The 17,735-nt window shown below is 42.5% G+C and overlaps 1 protein-coding gene across 2 annotated transcripts in view; it reads right to left on the reverse strand.

Annotated features, from left to right (window-relative positions):
* ATRNL1 (attractin like 1) overlaps positions 1–17,735 on the reverse strand; it is an 857,293-nt gene that overhangs the window by 183,513 nt on the left and 656,045 nt on the right. For both annotated transcript variants that reach the window (XM_089653036.1, XM_089653035.1), the window contains exon 27: positions 10,012–10,119. In XM_089653036.1, the coding sequence (XP_089509162.1) occupies positions 10,012–10,119 (108 nt within the window). The remainder of the gene's footprint in view (positions 1–10,011; positions 10,120–17,735) is intronic.

Below are 17,735 nucleotides of genomic sequence, written 5' to 3' on the forward strand. Positions count from 1 at the left end.
CTTGCCGATTTGAGGTGCGATTTGTAAGACATCTGACACAGATGTCTATGCAAACAGCAATAAAAATAATACATGTACTACTTTAGAAATTGGTGCGGCTCCGGCCAAGTCGGAACCGCACCAATATGACCGCTCTAATAGCGGACAATGGGGTGCGACTTGGCATACAATTTGCAAGTCGCACCCAATATGACCGGGGTGTTAGTGGTGCATTACTAAATCTGGAGAGTTCAAAATCTGGTGCAGCTGTGCATGGTAGCCAATCAGTTCTAACTTCAGCTTGTTTAATTAAACTTTGACAAAAACACCTTGAGCCTGGGTTCACACTGATGCAGTGCAGAATTCGCAGCGGCTTCTGTGGGAATTCAGCACTGCATCACAATCGCACCTCATTCATGCGAACCACTGCAAGTGTGTATGTTAAGTTAACAACACTCTGAAATCAGTCCGCAGAACGCGGTGCGATGTGCAGAATCAGATCGCATAGGTGTGAATACCCATGTGATCAGATTCTAGTGCAAACCAAAAAAAAGGGTCCTGTACCTTAATGGTGCAGATGCAGTGCGATTTGAGCTATACAAAATGTCTGGCTCAAATCACACTGCACAGAATTCGCATGTGATTTGCACAGGAATGCGGTGCGATTTCTGTCCAAATCACATGCAATATGCCGCACTGTACAAGTGTGAACCCAGGCTGAAGCTGATTGCGTTCTATGCAGAGCAGAACCAGATTTTGCACTCTCCAGTTTTAGTAAATCAATCCCTTAGGCTTTAAAAAAAAATTTTTTATAGTAGATACAAGCATACATTTTATTCTACTGTTTTTCTCATTTAAAATTACGCTAAAATAATGATTCCAGTACAAAACATTGCAAAGAGGTTTTTTTCATTTTTTTATTTAGACACTAGAAAAATATATTCAACAGAATGAGTAAAAAAGGAAAAATCGTTTAAATAATAAAATTAAATAAAAAATCGGGAGGAAAATAATAGCCAATTGAAGAATAAGAAAACAAAGAAGGTAAGCTAAGAGTTAATAAGGAGCTAAACAGGATCAAGTTTTATGAAAAAAAAAAATGTTTTACTTGATAGGTTGCTTTAACGGACATCACCTGCAGATGTAATCTCACCACTTTATATTCTGCAGATGTAATATCACCCCTTTATGTTATGCAGATGTAATCTCACCCCTTTATGTTATGCAGATGTAATATCACCCCTTTATGTTATGCAGATGTAATCTCACCCCTTTATATTCTGCAGATGTAATCTCACCCCTTTATATTCCTTTATATTCTGCAGATGTAATCTAACCCCTTTATATTCTGCAGATGTAATCTCACCCCTTTATGTTATGCAGATGTAATCTCACCCCTTTATGTTATGCAGATGTAATCTCACCCCTTTATATTCTGCAGATGTAATCTCACCCCTTTATATTCTGCAGATGTAATATCACCCCTTTATGTTATGCAGATGTAATCTCTCCCCTTTATATTCTGCAGATGTAATATCACCCCTTTATGTTATGCAGATGTAATCTCACCCCTTTATATTCTGCAGATGTAATATCACCCCTTTATGTTATGCAGATGTAATCTCACCCCTTTATATTCTGCAGATGTAATCTCACCCCTTTATATTCTGCAGATGTAATATCACCCCTTTATGTTATGCAGATGTAATCTCACCCCTTTATATTCTGCAGATGTAATCTCACCCCTTTATATTCTGCAGATGTAATCTCACCCCTTTATATTCTGCAGATGTAATATCACCCCTTTATGTTATGCAGATGTAATCTCTCCCCTTTATATTCTGCAGATGTAATATCACCCCTTTATGTTATGCAGATGTAATCTCACCCCTTTATATTCTGCAGATGTAATATCACCCCTTTATGTTATGCAGATGTAATCTCACCCCTTTATATTCTGCAGATGTAATCTCACCCCTTTATATTCTGCAGATGTAATATCACCCCTTTATGTTATGCAGATGTAATCTCACCCCTTTATATTCTGCAGATGTAATCTCACCCCTTTATATTCTGCAGATGTAATATCACCCCTTTATGTTATGCAGATGTAATCTCACCCCTTTATATTCAGCAGATGTAATCTCACCCCTTTATATTCTGCAGATGTAATCTCATCCCTTTATGTTATGCAGATGTAATCTCACCCCTTTACATTCTGCAGATGTAATCTCTCCCCTTTATATTCTGCAGATGTAATCTCACCCCTTTATATTCTGCAGATGTAATCTCACCCCTTTATATTCTGCAGATGTAATCTCATCCCTTTATATTCTGCAGATGAATGAAACATAATAAATACAAAAAGTAATAATGTTATTTTGTATCTCTCTATCTCTGAAGGGTATATACTGTATAAACACAGTATTAGATGGTGTGTTTTTTTGTCAGCGGCACTATTGCTGTCATTTTGACAGCTGGGGATTGCTGGCAAGTGTTAGAATTAAGGAAGAAAAAGAGAGATAGGCGCTAAAGAAACACGTAGTGCTTGAGACCAAGTAGGAGAAATAACCATAAAAAATCTCATTAAAAGTCCATAGTAAATCCATCAAAAGTCCATTGTTATAAAATATATAGACACCAGCAGCAGCACCATCCAGAGTGAAGCTGAAGCTCTAGCTGCTGTATGTAAAGAAGACACAGAGGGGCGCCAGACTTGTCTTAATACTGCACTTAGTCTGGCGCCCCTCTGTGTCTTCTTTAGAATTAAGGAGCGCACTCTGTAAAGGTAACTTTGCACAGCAGTGCAGCATTAAAGGTAGCTTGAAAAGAGAGTAGTACTGAGACACGGAAACACGGAGACACACACCAAGTAAGGGGTTGGGCATAGTTCTTCCTCGGCTCTGATCACATGACACAGCTGTGGGAGGACTTCCCCTCTCTTTGAAATGCTTTGTCTGGTGAGTGGATTTCATGGATGGAATGGGAGGACCTGTACTGGTGGGATGGGTAGAGGGGAGGTCTGAGCTGGAGGTATTGATTCTGTATTGTGGAGGGGGGGATCTTTGCTGGGGGGGGGGGGGGGGGTGGCTGTACTGGTGGTGGTAGGATGGGAAGCTGTATTTGGGGGAACTGCAGTGGTGGGGGAAAATCTCTTGGCATTTTACAGAGGGGGAGCTGTATTGGTAGTGGTGATTAGAAGGAGTGGCAGGGCAATGAACGTACTGGTGGCAGCTGTACTGGTGGGGGAGAAATCTGTACTGGGAGGGGGGACTACATACTGGGTGGAGAAACCTCTACTGGGATGGAAGTCAGCAGAGCTTCTGCTCATTTACTAAGCTCTGGAGCAACTGCACTTTGCAAAGTACACAGTCTATTTCCTTTTAGTAATTCAGCACCGCAGTGGCCTCACCTGTGCACAGCACACACAATGACAGAAATCTGTATTATAGATTGCTGTAATGAATAATTCCTCTGTCTTACCAGAAAAAACGATGCAAATGTGTAAATCAAATGTACACTCTGACCGCAGCCACAATTAATGTCATTATGTTCTGAAGATTGACTGCTCGTTAGAACGGATCAATCTGCAAACCATAATTACCATAATGGCAGCCGCGATCGGTTGTTTACATTTAATCCGGAGTTTGGTGGAAATTTACGCAGCATTTATGGGATCCGCTAAACATCAACAAAGTAACTAATTACAAGATGAGTTCTTTCTGTTATCTGAAGCCTCTGTGATCAGCAAATTTCCCTACAAGCTGAAGAAATACAATTTTATTGTCTGCGTTTGCATCTAATGAATATACAGGCTCCCAATTAAAGAGAACCAGTCATAGCTGAATTTGAAGTGTACATAAACACTCACAGTGAACTTCTCTTACTTGCTTGATCTTGGTCTGTGTAGGTAGAACTCCAGGATTTATTTTAATTTGTAGATTCCCTTTCTAGTCTGCATAAACAAAGTATTGCCAGTCATCACTACTCTAAAGCTGTCCCTGACTTCCTCCTTGGTCCAGCACTGGCAATCCTCTATGGGCAGAAAGACACTCTGTGAGCCCAGCCTATTGTATATTCCCCCCCCCGAGGCATGTCAACACGCAGGTGGGGTTCACAGTACTTGAAGACTGAGCAGTGCTCACGTAAATCTGCTTATATAGTAGAGGACCCACATGAGATGTCACTGGGCCAGTGAGAAATCTTCAAGAATTCTGCTTTAAATATACAACTGAAATCGTTTTGTTATCTGTTGATAAGTGCAAAAAAAAAAAAAAATCCTGTAAGGCAAGCCATAGATGATGCAATTTTCTTTACTGCAACCACAGATTTCAGGAAACAAAATCACTCGATTCCCCCAACAACTCAGTCAGTGTTGATGGGGGAATCTCTCCCACAGTGCTGTTGTGTTCTGCCAGTGGGGAGCCTACTCTGTTGACAAAACACAATGATTACTGCTGATGGCTATAGCTGCCGGTAGTAATCGCATGCGAAAAACTCCACAGTCTGGGTGTACTGAAGTCGATCAATGATCGACTTCACTACAAACAGCCTGCCCACAGATGGATCAAATCTTGGCCAGTCCTTGCTGAAAAGGGTGATATTTGATCCATCTATGGTCAGATTGAGTCTATAAATTCCTGTTTTCCCTACCTGTGCTGCACTCTTTTCAGTCATATTGTTCCCAGCTCTCTCTGAGGACTACAGGACCCCTCTCCTCTATGTTATAGAGATGAGGAGAGAGGAAGGTGTTAAGCTCTCCAGTTCTAGAGGCACAACACTGCTCCTCAATAGATACAGTAAACTAAGCGTGTATTGCTGCCAGAGACCTGCTGATTCATGGGATTCTCAGAGCACTATGGGATAGCTAGTGAGCACAGTTCATGTACAAAAAGAAACAGCTTCACTTTCTATCAATCAACCCGCTGGCAGATCAAAAATACTTGAGTTATCTATGGCCTGCTTAATACAAAAGCCATGTTAATCGCCAAATCACCAGGTGAAAACTGCAGCCACCACATCTAATGATTGGTAAGTTGGAATATATTACATTTTCAGTTTTGGGTTTATTACTGCTGCTTTAGGTAATGACAGTTGATGCTGAATAAAGAGGCCTATAGCAGAAATGTAATGCTGCTACAGGGGGTGTACAGGGCTGAGAGCTCACTGGTTAAAAAAAACAAACACTTTTTGGTCCGAAATAATTTCACCTCACTTTGCCGCAAGATAAAGTCAAAGACCAATTTTGATGATTTTGAAATGAGTAATTTTGTAGTAAAATCAAGTTGGGCAAAATTGTCCGCTCATCCCTACTGCTTGTATGCCTCTGTTCCAGCATGAGCTACTGAGCTCTGTAAACACCAAGCTTATTTTCAGCCACAGGGGTCAAGGAGAGCCTCTATAAAACATGTGAAAAGGAGCACAGAGCACGAATAACACTTTGGGAGGAAATAAAGATAGGTGCAGGCTTTATGTTTCTTCTAAACTGCAGCTCCCAATTAAAAATAATGTAAGCCCCTTTGTTATTTAGGAGTGATCTTCTCCCTGCTCTATGCTGTGTCTTTGACAGATACAGCACAGAGGGAAGTTCAACTGAAGTGATCTACTGACAGTTCATATTCCGTATGCCAGGTCTGAGACCTAGTGGAGCTCTGCAGCAGTTCACTATAATTATTAGGTGAAAAAACCATCCAAAGTTTCTATTTCACTCTGAAATAGAAACTGACATTGGTGGCTCAGATAGACCTGCAACAGGTCTATCTGTTCAGTTAATGTAATGCACGCTACTCATGCCAGTTTCCTGATTATCAGAACCAAAAATGTAATATATTGCAGCTTACCAATCCTTAGATGTTGTGGCTGCATTAGTCTTCATTTCTTTGCCTTTCTACCTCGGTTTTCACATTGTGATCTGGCCAGTAACACATCTCCTATATTAGTGAGACACCTTTGGAGTGAGCACAGGAGGCACAGCAGACAGCAGCCTTGTCAGTCTGGGGGTGAGGGTTGTGTTAAATGAATTAGCAGATTTAAATACACTTAACAAATTATTATTATTATACAGGATTTATATAACGCCAACAGTTTGTGCAGAGCTTTACAAAATGAAGACAATACAGTTACAATACAATTTGGTACAAGAGGAAACAGAAGGCCCTGCTTGTTAGAGCTTACAATCTAAGAGATTGAAGCCAAACTCCAGCTAATGCTTTATAATCTGCTTTATAGTCTACTACAGCAAACAGTTTTTTTTTCTCTTTTGAGGTAAAGGTTTTACATAAATAAATAAAATCTGATCATTTTAATCACCCCTGTCAGTGTTAAATGGTTTGTCTCTTCCTTGTAAACGGATACATTCTGCTGGGGAGCTTGTGCTTCTGAACAAAAACAGACTTATTGGCTGGTTCACCAGATGAAAATAGAAGAAATAAATAAAAATGAAAACTAATGCAGCCATCACATATAGGAATCGGTTAGCTGCAATATAATATTTTTATGTTTCATACCGCTTTAATTCCCCTTTTTGAATTCAACCTGATGTATCCATTGTGCTCCTGTTTAAGGTGAGGCCCCTCATACAACATTCCCCATAACTGATCTCAGCCCAGTATTGGTACACGTCTTCCATTCCATTATAGAAATAAACATTTCCTGTAAACAAGCCTGTCTAGGAATTCCTGATCACCATTCGTGGAGTTGCGCTGTTTATATAATCCAGTAAAATCAGGTAGATGGCGAAGGAGGTGATATGAGTTCCAGCTGCGATATAGATGAGGTGGCCCAGACCCAGATCATGGCTCCTATAAACAACTCTGCGCTGTTTACTGACTCGTCTTACAATATGACAAGAGCTGACTTGAGCAAACAAACCCAGAAGACAGATAAAGCTGAAGAATGTCGGCTCCAATTAAGTAATGGCTAACGGAGGACCCCCAGAACACAGATCCGCTAAGTTTAAAGGAGAACTCCAGGTGGAACTACATGTAAGCCTATTTAATGACTTCATTCTCATTAAACAATGAAACAATTAAAAAGTGTTATTTTATTCAACTATACTGCTTTATTTATTTTTATTTCTTACAAGTACTTATAAAACACCATCAATGTACGCAGCGCTTTACATATATTATACACTAACATCAGTCCCTACCCTCAAGGAGCGTACAATCTACGGTCCCTAACTTACATTCATACATACACATACTAGGGACAATTTAAACAGGAGCCAATTAACCTACCAATATATCTTTGGAGTGTGAGAGGAAATTGGAGAACCTGGAGGAAACCCACGCAGGCACAGGAAGAACATGCAAACTCCAGGCAGGTGGTGCTGTGGTTGGGGTTTGAACCAACAACCCTAGTACTGCCAGGCGGAAGTGCTATCCACTCAGCCACTGTGCTGCTTTCCTTAATAATCTCCGGTGACCCTTCCATGAAGGTTCTTGTATGGGCATTCCCTGTTATAGGGTGACAACACTTTTTCCCTGTCTCCAGTTGTGCTCTGCGTTGACACCCTGTCACACAGGCTTCCAGACTACAAATAACCATTTAAAGACACATTACACACGTTGCCTCTGTTGTCGCCATCAGGAATCCCACCCTGAGAATTGCCATGCAACCATGGCTGGAATGCATGTAGATAGGAAGTGGCTGCAAAAACAAGGATTTAAAAAATGGCAACTTCTTATGATACACACAACATAGAGCAAGAGAAGTGAAAGGAAAATAAAGATGAAAAAGGAAAGCCTCCTGAATTTGTTTTCTGTATTTTAAGAAAGCCTCCTGAATTTTTAGACAATAAAAATATACATTAACATGTATCATAATTCATTTAAAAAAAAAAAAAAGATTTCAGCAGGCACAGTATACACAGGCAGTGACCCTGGGAAGGCACACATGAGCAGTGACCACTGGGAGGCAAACAACGAGAGTCACTCAGGGAAGCCCACAAGGGTGGTGATCCCGGGGGAGATACACAAGAGTAATGACCCCTGGGAGGTAGACATGGGTGGCAACCCTGAGGAGGTACACACATGAACGCTGACCCCAGGGAGGTACACATGATCTGTGATCCCGGGGGAGATACACAAGGGTAATGACCCCTGGGAGGTAGACATGGGTGGTAACCCTGAGGAGGTACACATGACCGCTGACCCCAGGGAGGTACACGTGATCAGTGATCCCGGGGGAGATACACAAGAGTAATGACCCCTGGGAGGTACACGTGATCAGTGATCCCGGGGGAGATACACAAGAGTAATGACCCCTGGGAGGTGCACGTGATCAGTGATCCCGTGGGAGATACACAAGAGTAATGACCCCTGGGAGGTAGACATGGGTGGTAACCCTGAGGAGGTACACATGACCGCTGACCCCAGGGAGGTACACGTGATCAGTGATCCCGTGGGAGATACACAAGGGTAATGACCCCTGGGAGGCAGACATGGGTGGTAACCCCTAGGAAGTACACATGAACGCTGACCCCAGGGAGGTACAAATGAGCAGTGATCCTGGGGGAGATACACACGGGTAGTAACCCTGAAAGGTACACATGGGCAGTCACCCAAAAAGGTATGCACAGGCAGTCACCCCAGGAAAATACACACAGTTAGACACCCCACGCAGACACACACAGGGGGAGGTACATATGGGCAATGAACCCCAGGGATGTATAAATGAGTGGTGATTCCAGGGAAGACATGCACAGGTAGTGACCCCTGAAAGGTAGACATATGCAGTCACCCCAGGAAGGTACAAATGGGGGTCACTCTAGGGAGGCACACACATTTTTTTTTTTTTTTCCGCAAACGTGCAAACACTAACGAAAAACCCGTAAGTGTTCACAAAAAATGTGCAAGTGCGAACACCACACGAAAAAGTGCACTTAGGGGTGTGTTTGTCCTACCCCCGGAAGGGTTGGACCGTTACCCTGATCCCCCGGGGCACGAAGCTCCTGACAGGGACAAGGTTCCCATTTGGTCCTCCTGGCCAAAAGGCCTGGTGGACCACCGTTCCTTATGCCCAGCCGAAGCCGGACATCCAGTACTAGGCAAGGGGGCTCTCCCGAAGAGAAAGCCCCCTAGGGATCAGGGGAGGAAGGAACCAAAAGGCCACACATCCTCCCCCTAGACTTCAGGGTAGGCCCGAGGACCCACACCCTCCATCCGTGAAAAACACACACATAAGTAAAGTAAAAAGTGACAAAACGTGGGAGTGCGTAATAAATAAATAGAATAGTAAAGAAAAAATAGGAGGCACACACATGGGGAGGTACACATGGGCACAGACCCCAAGGAGATATACATGGGTGGTGATCCCAGAGGTACACATGGGTAGTCACCCCTCAGCGGTGAACTAGGGGAGTTACACAAACTACAGACTGAAGACATTCACTTTAAACATCTGTTTTATGTTTTACCATGAAGAGGACAGAAGAATGCTGACCACCTTGCCACCCCTTGCCTCCTTTCTGCGTTTTATAAAAAAAATCAGACTGATGTTGCGGCGAGGAACGTGGTACATTGTAAATCACAGCGGGCCATTTGTGATCTTTGCATGTTTCTGCCTCTTTGTGGATGACAGTAAAGGGCCCATTTCACGGGCGATTGCATTCTTGTAACACTACGCACAGCAATTTCCACTTTCTCCCTTCCATTAAGACAGCTAGAGAGTCGATAGCACGGCCATTAGCTGCAAATGAAAACATCGCTCGGCGCTGATACTCCTTCAAACTCCCAAATGAAGAGGCAGCGCTGAAGTGCGGCTTCACACACAGAAAACAACTAATAAAGGTGCGTTCGGAAACAAGGTGATCCGAATAAATGAGGTGTGAACATGTTTAAAGAGCGGCAGCTGCAAGAAAACAGCGGGCACACTCTACTGTGTCTAGTGACATCGAGGCGACAGGCCGGGCTCCTTTCATCCCTGGCCTTCTAAAACTGCTGCTGTTAGCCAACACAATTTCAGTGATTACTAAGATCGTACAGGGTTTCCATATCGTTGGTAAAGCAAGACGGAATTGGCAGCTCCTACCTCCACCGGTGCTCGTAAATATTCCACCTGCTCTGCTCCCACTTCTAGCGTCACGTCCACGGATGCAAAAGGACGACTCGCCATCTGCTGACGCTCTCGCATGAGTTGCTGCAAGGAACGAAAAAAAAAGGATACTATAAAAGAAATAATATCAATTTATTATTTATAATAATATCATAATTAACACCTGGAACAACGTAACAAAGCAAAACACTGAGAACATTTTCAATGTGAACTGAGGAAAATGAATCATTATAATGTTTCCTTTTAACCCTTTCCTGTCCACCCTGGCATCCCTTTAAAAGCTGCCAAACGCCCAGGGAAGGGTCATCAATCATGTGATCACTATGATTGGCTGTTACATTGCTCACATGATCAGAAGACGGACAGTAGTTGGGACCAAGTCTCTGTGCTGGAAGAACAATCTCAGCACATGAACATCAGCCGCCCAGTGACACATATGTACACATGTGGGCATTAACATCCACCTTTTTGCCAGCACACATGTTTAAGTGAGCGGCCACAGGTTAAGGTTACAACAAAAGCTTTATCATTTAAAAATTTCAAAACTGAATATACCCAACACATTGTAACCATTCACATCAAATTCGGCACCAAAGGAACTTACACTCTAATGTCTCACCGCAGTCACACACCATTATTATTATACATTTCTATAGCTCTGACATATACTGCAGTGCTGTACAGAGAACACTGAGCTGTTCACATCAGTCACTGCACTAGAAGAGCTTACACTCCAATGTCCCCACCACAGTCATACACCTATTCATTTATATAGTTCTGACATATTCTGCAGTGTTGTACAGAGAACACTGACCCAATCACATCAGTCTCTGCACCAGAGGAGCTTACATGCTAATGTGCCATCACAGTCACACACCATTATTATACATTTCTATAGCGCTGACATATTCCATAGTGCTGTACAGAGAACATTGACCCGATCACATCAGTCTCTGCACCAGAGGAGCTTACTCTCCACATTGGGCCTACAACACAGCAGTGCCCCTCATGTATGGCCTCTTCCGTGGCAGTTCAAGGACTACTCCATTTTCATAGCTCAGTTTCTATAATTTAATTATAGGCAGAACTAGCTGCTAATTAAATGTCTTCTAATTACGTGTCTCTAATAATGGATAATGTATGTGTAAAGCATCTAATTCACGACAAGAGGGAAATTAGCCATCACTAATTGTACGCTCATTAAAGGCGCCTCCCCTTAACGGGTTAAACGAGAGGATGAAGCATTGTTTGGAGATTCATCAGAGTGCAGTGCAGGGACAGTCAGCACACAACTGGGTGAAACTTCTAGGATGCCATTCACTGGTTACATAACACCAACCAATCAAAGGATACGATATCAGATTAACATTAACAGATTTATATATGGAGGAGATCAGCTTGGTGGAAGTGATTCTATGAGTATCTGCTCATGTTTATAAACATTTTTCCTCATTCTAAAATGTGCGATTATACCTGTATATGTTTACGGGGAAGACATATTTATTTATTACATAGGCAATCTCTTCCTGCTGCTTTTATTATTATTATTATTATTATACAGGATTTATATAGCGCCAACAGTTTGCTCAACGCTTTACAAAATGAAGGTAGACATTACAGTTACAATACAATTTGGTACAAGAGGAAACAGAGGGCCCGGCTCGTTAGAGCTTACAATCTAGGAGATAATAGACAGATGGATATCAGATAGCTAGAAAGTTAGACAACAGACATGATAGATAGATAGATAGATAGATAGATAGATAGATAGATAGATAGATAGATAGATAGATAGATAGATAGATAGATAGATATGATAGATAGATAGATAGATAGATAGATAGATAGATAGATAGATAGATAGATAGATAGATAGATAGATAGATAGATAGATAGATATCATAGATAGATAGATAGATAGATAGACAGATACCATAGATAGATAGATAGATAGATAGATAGATAGATAGATAGATAGATAGATAGATAGATAATCATAGATAGATAGATAGATAGATAGATAGATAGATAGATAGATAGACAGATATCATAGATAGATAGACAGATATCATAGATAGATAGATAGATAGATAGATAGAGAGATAGATAGATAGATAGATAGATAGATAGATAGATAGATAGATAGATAGATAGATATCATAGATAGAGAGATAGATAGATAGATAGATAGATAGATAGATAGATAGATAGATAATAGATAGATAGATAGATAGATAGATAGATAGATAGATAGATAGATGCGATAGATAGATAGACAGATAGATAGATGCGATAGATAGATAGATAGATAGATAGATATCATAGATAGAGAGATAGATAGATAGATAGATAGATAGATAGATAGATAGATAGATAGATAGATAGACAGACAGACGGGGAGAGATATACTGTAATAGACAGACAGACATATAAAGAGCAATATAGCGGGTAAAATAAGAACCTGTTTGTTTTGGTTTCTTTGTATGTACGGATTGCATAGGTTGTTACCGACACGTGGTAAAACTTTCTTGTCAATAGCACCTTTAGAAATATAGACTAGAAATATAAACACTTTTTAATCAGAGTCTAGCATCAAGTCAATGAAACTCCTGGGATATTGATCTGGTCAGTTAAGTAGCAGAGGGGGTTGTTAATCAGTTTCAGCTGCTTTGGTGTTCATGAAATAAACAGGTGCACTAGATGGGCAACAATGAGACGATCCACAAAACAGGAATGGTTTTACAGGTGGAGGCCACTGACATTTTTTTCCCTACTCATATTTTCGGACTGTATTTCACTTGTTTTGCATTTGGCTATGGTCAGTGTCACTACTGGTGGCATGAGGCCATATCTGGATCCTACATAGGTTGCACAGGCAGTCCAACTCCTCCAGGATGGCACATCATTACGTCCCATTGCCTGAAGGTTTGCTGTGTCTCCCAGCACAGTCTCAAGAGCATGGAGGAGATTCCAGGAGACAAGCAGTTACTGTAGTAGAGCTGGACAGGGCCTTAGAAGGTCCTTAACCCATCAGCAGGACCGGTATCTGCTCCTTTGTGCAAGGAGGAAAAGGATGAGCACTGCCAGAGTCCTACAAAATGACCTCCAGCAGGCCACTGGTGTGAATGTCTCTGACCAAACAATCAAACAGACTTCATGAGGGTGGTCTGAGGCCCAACGTCCTCTAGTGGGCCCTGTGCTCACTGCCTGGTACCATAGAGCTCGATTGGCATTTGCCATTGAACACCAGAATTGGCAGGTCCGCCACTGGCATCCTGTGCTTTTCACAGATGAGAGCAGGTTCACCCTGAGCACATGTGACGGACGTGAAAGGGTCTGGAGAATCCATGGAGAACGTTATGCTTCCTGTACCATCATTCAGTATGACCATTTTGGTGGTGGGTCAGTGATGGTCTGGGGAGGCATATCCATGGAGGGACGCACAGACCTCTACAGGCTAGACAATGACATCCTGACTGCCATTAGGTATCGGGATGAAATCCTTGGACCCATTGTCAGACCCTACGCTGGTGCAGTGGGTTCTGGGTTCCTCCTGGTGCACGACAATGCCCGGCCTCATGTGGCGAGAGTATGCAGGCAGTTCCTGGAAGATGAAGGAATTAATACCATTGAATGGCCCCTACGCTCGCGTGACTTAAATCCAATCACCTCTGGGATATCATGTTTTGGCTCATCTGACACCACCAGGTTGCACCTTAAACTGTCCAGAAGCTCAGTGATGCCCCGGTCCAGATCTGGGAGGAAATACCCCAGGACCCCATCTGTTGTCTCATTAGGAGCATGCCCCGATGTTGTCAGGCATGCCTACAGGCACCTGGGGGCCAAACAAACTACTGAGGACCATTCTGAGTTGCTGCAATGAAATTTCAGCAAAATGGACTAGCCTGCTGCATCATTTTTTCACTTTGATTTTCGGGGTGTCTTTGAATTCAGTTTTCTGTAGGTTGATAATGTTCATATTCATCAAACGATGAGACATCCTTACGTTCCTAACACATTACCCAGTCCATATCAGTATAGATATCCAGCATGATATATGATATTCTTCCCCATTGAGATCTGATGTGTTTTCAAAGTGTTCCTTTAATTTTTTTGAGCAGTGTATTTACCTAGAAAAATGGTGACCTGTTCACTACTTATTTTACCCACTGTATATAAATACATACAAGCATACATAGAAACTATAATAGATAGATATCTGAATGATAGATGGATTTTTTTTAAATAAAATGCGTTCCCAGCGAACCCTTTATTAACCCTTGCTTTACCCTAATGAACCCTAATTTACTCCTTCTTTCTCTTCTCCCTTTAACTTATTTCCATGCTAATTTTTTTTTCTTTAATTATTTTTTTCCAACGATTAATATTTATTCATTTTTTATTGTTTTGTTCATTTATTTTTTTAGTGCTGAATCAAAAAATGCACAAAATAAAAAAAAAAAAAAAAAACTTTGAAACACTTTGTATCAGAATAAAAACAGATGTCTAAAATACTTTGCACTCTATTTTCCCCTCTAGCAAAAATTTTCTCCTCCAACCCTGTACGGTGGCTCATCTCCCTCTCTAGCCATTTAATTGGATGAGATCTGCAACAGTGAACGGAGTCGATTGAAGATCACAGCGCACCTAATCACACTTTCCTGCAAATGAAAGGCAATTAAGCACATGGTCTGGGCTGCGCAGGAGAGTTCGCGCAGCAGGCGCCATGTCACTGTGACTGTGTCCTTCCTGCAGATTTATACCTGCATTATCCCGGTGTATCCTAACAGCGGATGTCAAATGTGACCAGGATTAAGAGATGTTTATAACGACAGGGTGCAGGAGCCTGAGCCATAGGAACATTCCTGCTATCCCTTCTGCTTGCTGAATGTTATATCTGACCAGCCAGAGGAGAGAGAACTGTCCATGTTCCTGTTACTCTGACCATATCCTGAACAAACTCCCCCACTACTAAGTAACAAAAATCAGAATCAAAGAAATCTGGGTGCTGTTGGCTTGTAGAAGTCCATGCTCATGGTCCATCTACGGTCAGAATGGGGGGCAAGTACACCATATAAATTACCTCTAGGACTTTGCTTATACAGGCAGACGGGGGCGGTAAAAATTGGTGGTTGAACCATGGATTACCACTTCCTGACTGCCTAGCTGCAAGTTACCACAAACTATGATATTACACACTGCCAAGATGTGGCGGAACAAAAATGATGACACAGGTCACATTCAGCAGGCAGTAACCGCCACCAAACACAACCCACTCAAGTCAATGGGGCAGCTCTGCAACCACATGTAATACACATGGGTGCAACGCAGTGCTGAAGTCTTTCAAGGGTTCACTCACACTTGCATTGGTTTCTGAAAAGGAATTTGCATTCAGGTCTCTCTTCAGAGAGCATTTGACAGGCAGTGAGAAGGTTATGTATCACTTCCTTACTGCTAGATTTAACCCCATGAATCCCACACTGCAAGTATACGGTTGTGGGGCTGTGGCAGAGTGGCCCCATTTATTTGCATGGGTCATGCTTTGTGGGTGCCATACCAGCTGAAAGCGAAAGGAGGTATAATTTCTACGGCAACTGTGGCATTTGTACACCCCGAGCTGCTGCCTCTGCAGCTAAAGGGGGAGCAGTTGGGATGGCGGTAAAAGCAGCTCAACTGTGGGGTTTTACCACCTCCCAACTGCTAATGTGAACCAGCCCTAAAAAAGGCATCCATGAGGGAACACATCGCCTTGGAGCCACCTGTCAAGTGCCTCTAAAAAGTGATCCAACTTGGATTGTTTTTCACAGGGGCAGCAAACACAGTTGCTAATGTAAATGATCCCTTCCCCTAACATTGCCTTCATCTGCTTTTCTCTGAAGAAAGATTTCATCATCTTTGTTCAGGCATCATCCAGGGGTCATCATCTACATTTTGGACTGCGATGCCAGCTCAGACATGACACAATCATGTAAATCCTGATGCCTGTGCAGTTCATGCCTGTGTTCTTGACCGCGGTCACTATGAGAAGCAGAGGGGTACATTTTCTCATCAGAGAGAAAGACAGGTGGCAGGGGGTGGGAGGTAGAAAAGCAGTAGTGCCACACCAAGAGGCAGGGGCATCCCTAGGGTTGGTGTCACCCGGTGCGGTAACACCCCCTTCGACGATCCCCGTAGGATGGATCGGCTCTGTGGATTGAGCATAATGGATCAGAGTCCAATCCATTATGCTCCCTAATCCGCAGATCCGATCTATCCTGCGGGGATCGTCAACATGCAACATATAGGGGGTGACGCCGGACCCGCTCCATGAAAAGAAAAGTTGTAAAGAAAGCCGATGATCCCCGCAGGATGGATCGGATCCATCATGCTGGGATCGTCGGCTTGCTTTACAACTTACCTTTTCGTGGAGCGAGTACAGTGTCACCCCTTGCGGCAGGTGTCACCCGATGTGGTGCGCACCCCCCGCACCTGCCTCAGGATGCCACTGCCAAGAGGTTAGAGTCCAAAGATTGCTTATTTAATGTAAAACATACACACAAGAGTTGTAGATATAGCCAACACGTTTCAGGAGTCCAAGACTGCCCCCCTTCGTCATGGACACTCTCTGGGACTGCAGCTTAAAGCACAAATATTAACGGTATTATCAGGTACAATTTCCTTCTCACTTCTGAATGACGCTGGTGGGGGCCTCTTTGGTGAGATTTATGGTGCAGGCTCTCGGAGCCCGGAATAACCTGAAGGAGGCGGAGCAGGTGACGGAGCAATTTGCAGGATATCCATAATGTAGATGAGAGCTGAGCAGTTCAATGTGCTAATAGCAGAGTAATCACATTCCGCAGCAATTTTACATTTTGAAGCCATCCGGTAATGGCCGCACTCAGGTCATTTGTGCCATTACAAAGCGCTGTTTGCCGAGCACAAGCAGTTGTTGTGCAGAGCTATTAAAGAGCTTTACAGACCAGCAATGTCTTTTTTTTTTTTTTAAAGCCACAGTGTCCGCCGTCTGCCTGGATTCTTTTAAAGCGTATTTTATGATCTGACTGTGGCAAAGCCACCAGTTTATTTGTTAAATCTGAACTCTGGCCTTTCCCTTCAGTTTTGCACAGTTGTACCAACTCCTCTCCTGTACTGAAATAGCTTACTCTGATTTCACTGCACACTGTGAACTTCTCACAATGTACATTAGAAGTTGCAGCAAGTCTGACAGAAACCATCATACAGTATTTCTTGGCTGGCAAGATGTCCAGCATCATCTAAATATTTCCTCCCCAGCCTGACTGTCCCTAGCCTGCCCCTTGTCATTCATCATACTTACATAGTTAGTTTGGCTGAAAAAAGACAAAAGTCCATCCAGTTCAACCAAAAAAAAAAAGGTAAAATACTTATGTTCAGCAGTGCAAGCAAATAAATTCTTTAAAAATCATACAATGTGATTTCCTGATTTGTTTTTTAAATTCTGTCTCTCAGAGTGGGAATGCACCTACAATGTGAATTTCAGACCCCGCCATGATTTCTAAGTGGGAGAACTTGCAAAATCACAGGGTGTTCAAATACTTCTGTTCCTCACTGTACATGGTGATCATATCCCCCCTTATGTATTATACATGGTGATCATATCCCCCCTTATGTATTATACATGGTGATCATATCCCCCCTTATGTATTATACATGGTGATCATATCCCCCCCCTTATGTATTAT

This window comes from Staurois parvus, unplaced genomic scaffold (assembly GCF_062004578.1).
Source record: "Staurois parvus isolate SC_StPar_1 unplaced genomic scaffold, SC_StPar_1.0 ptg000697l, whole genome shotgun sequence".
Lineage (NCBI taxonomy): Eukaryota > Metazoa > Chordata > Amphibia > Anura > Ranidae > Staurois > Staurois parvus.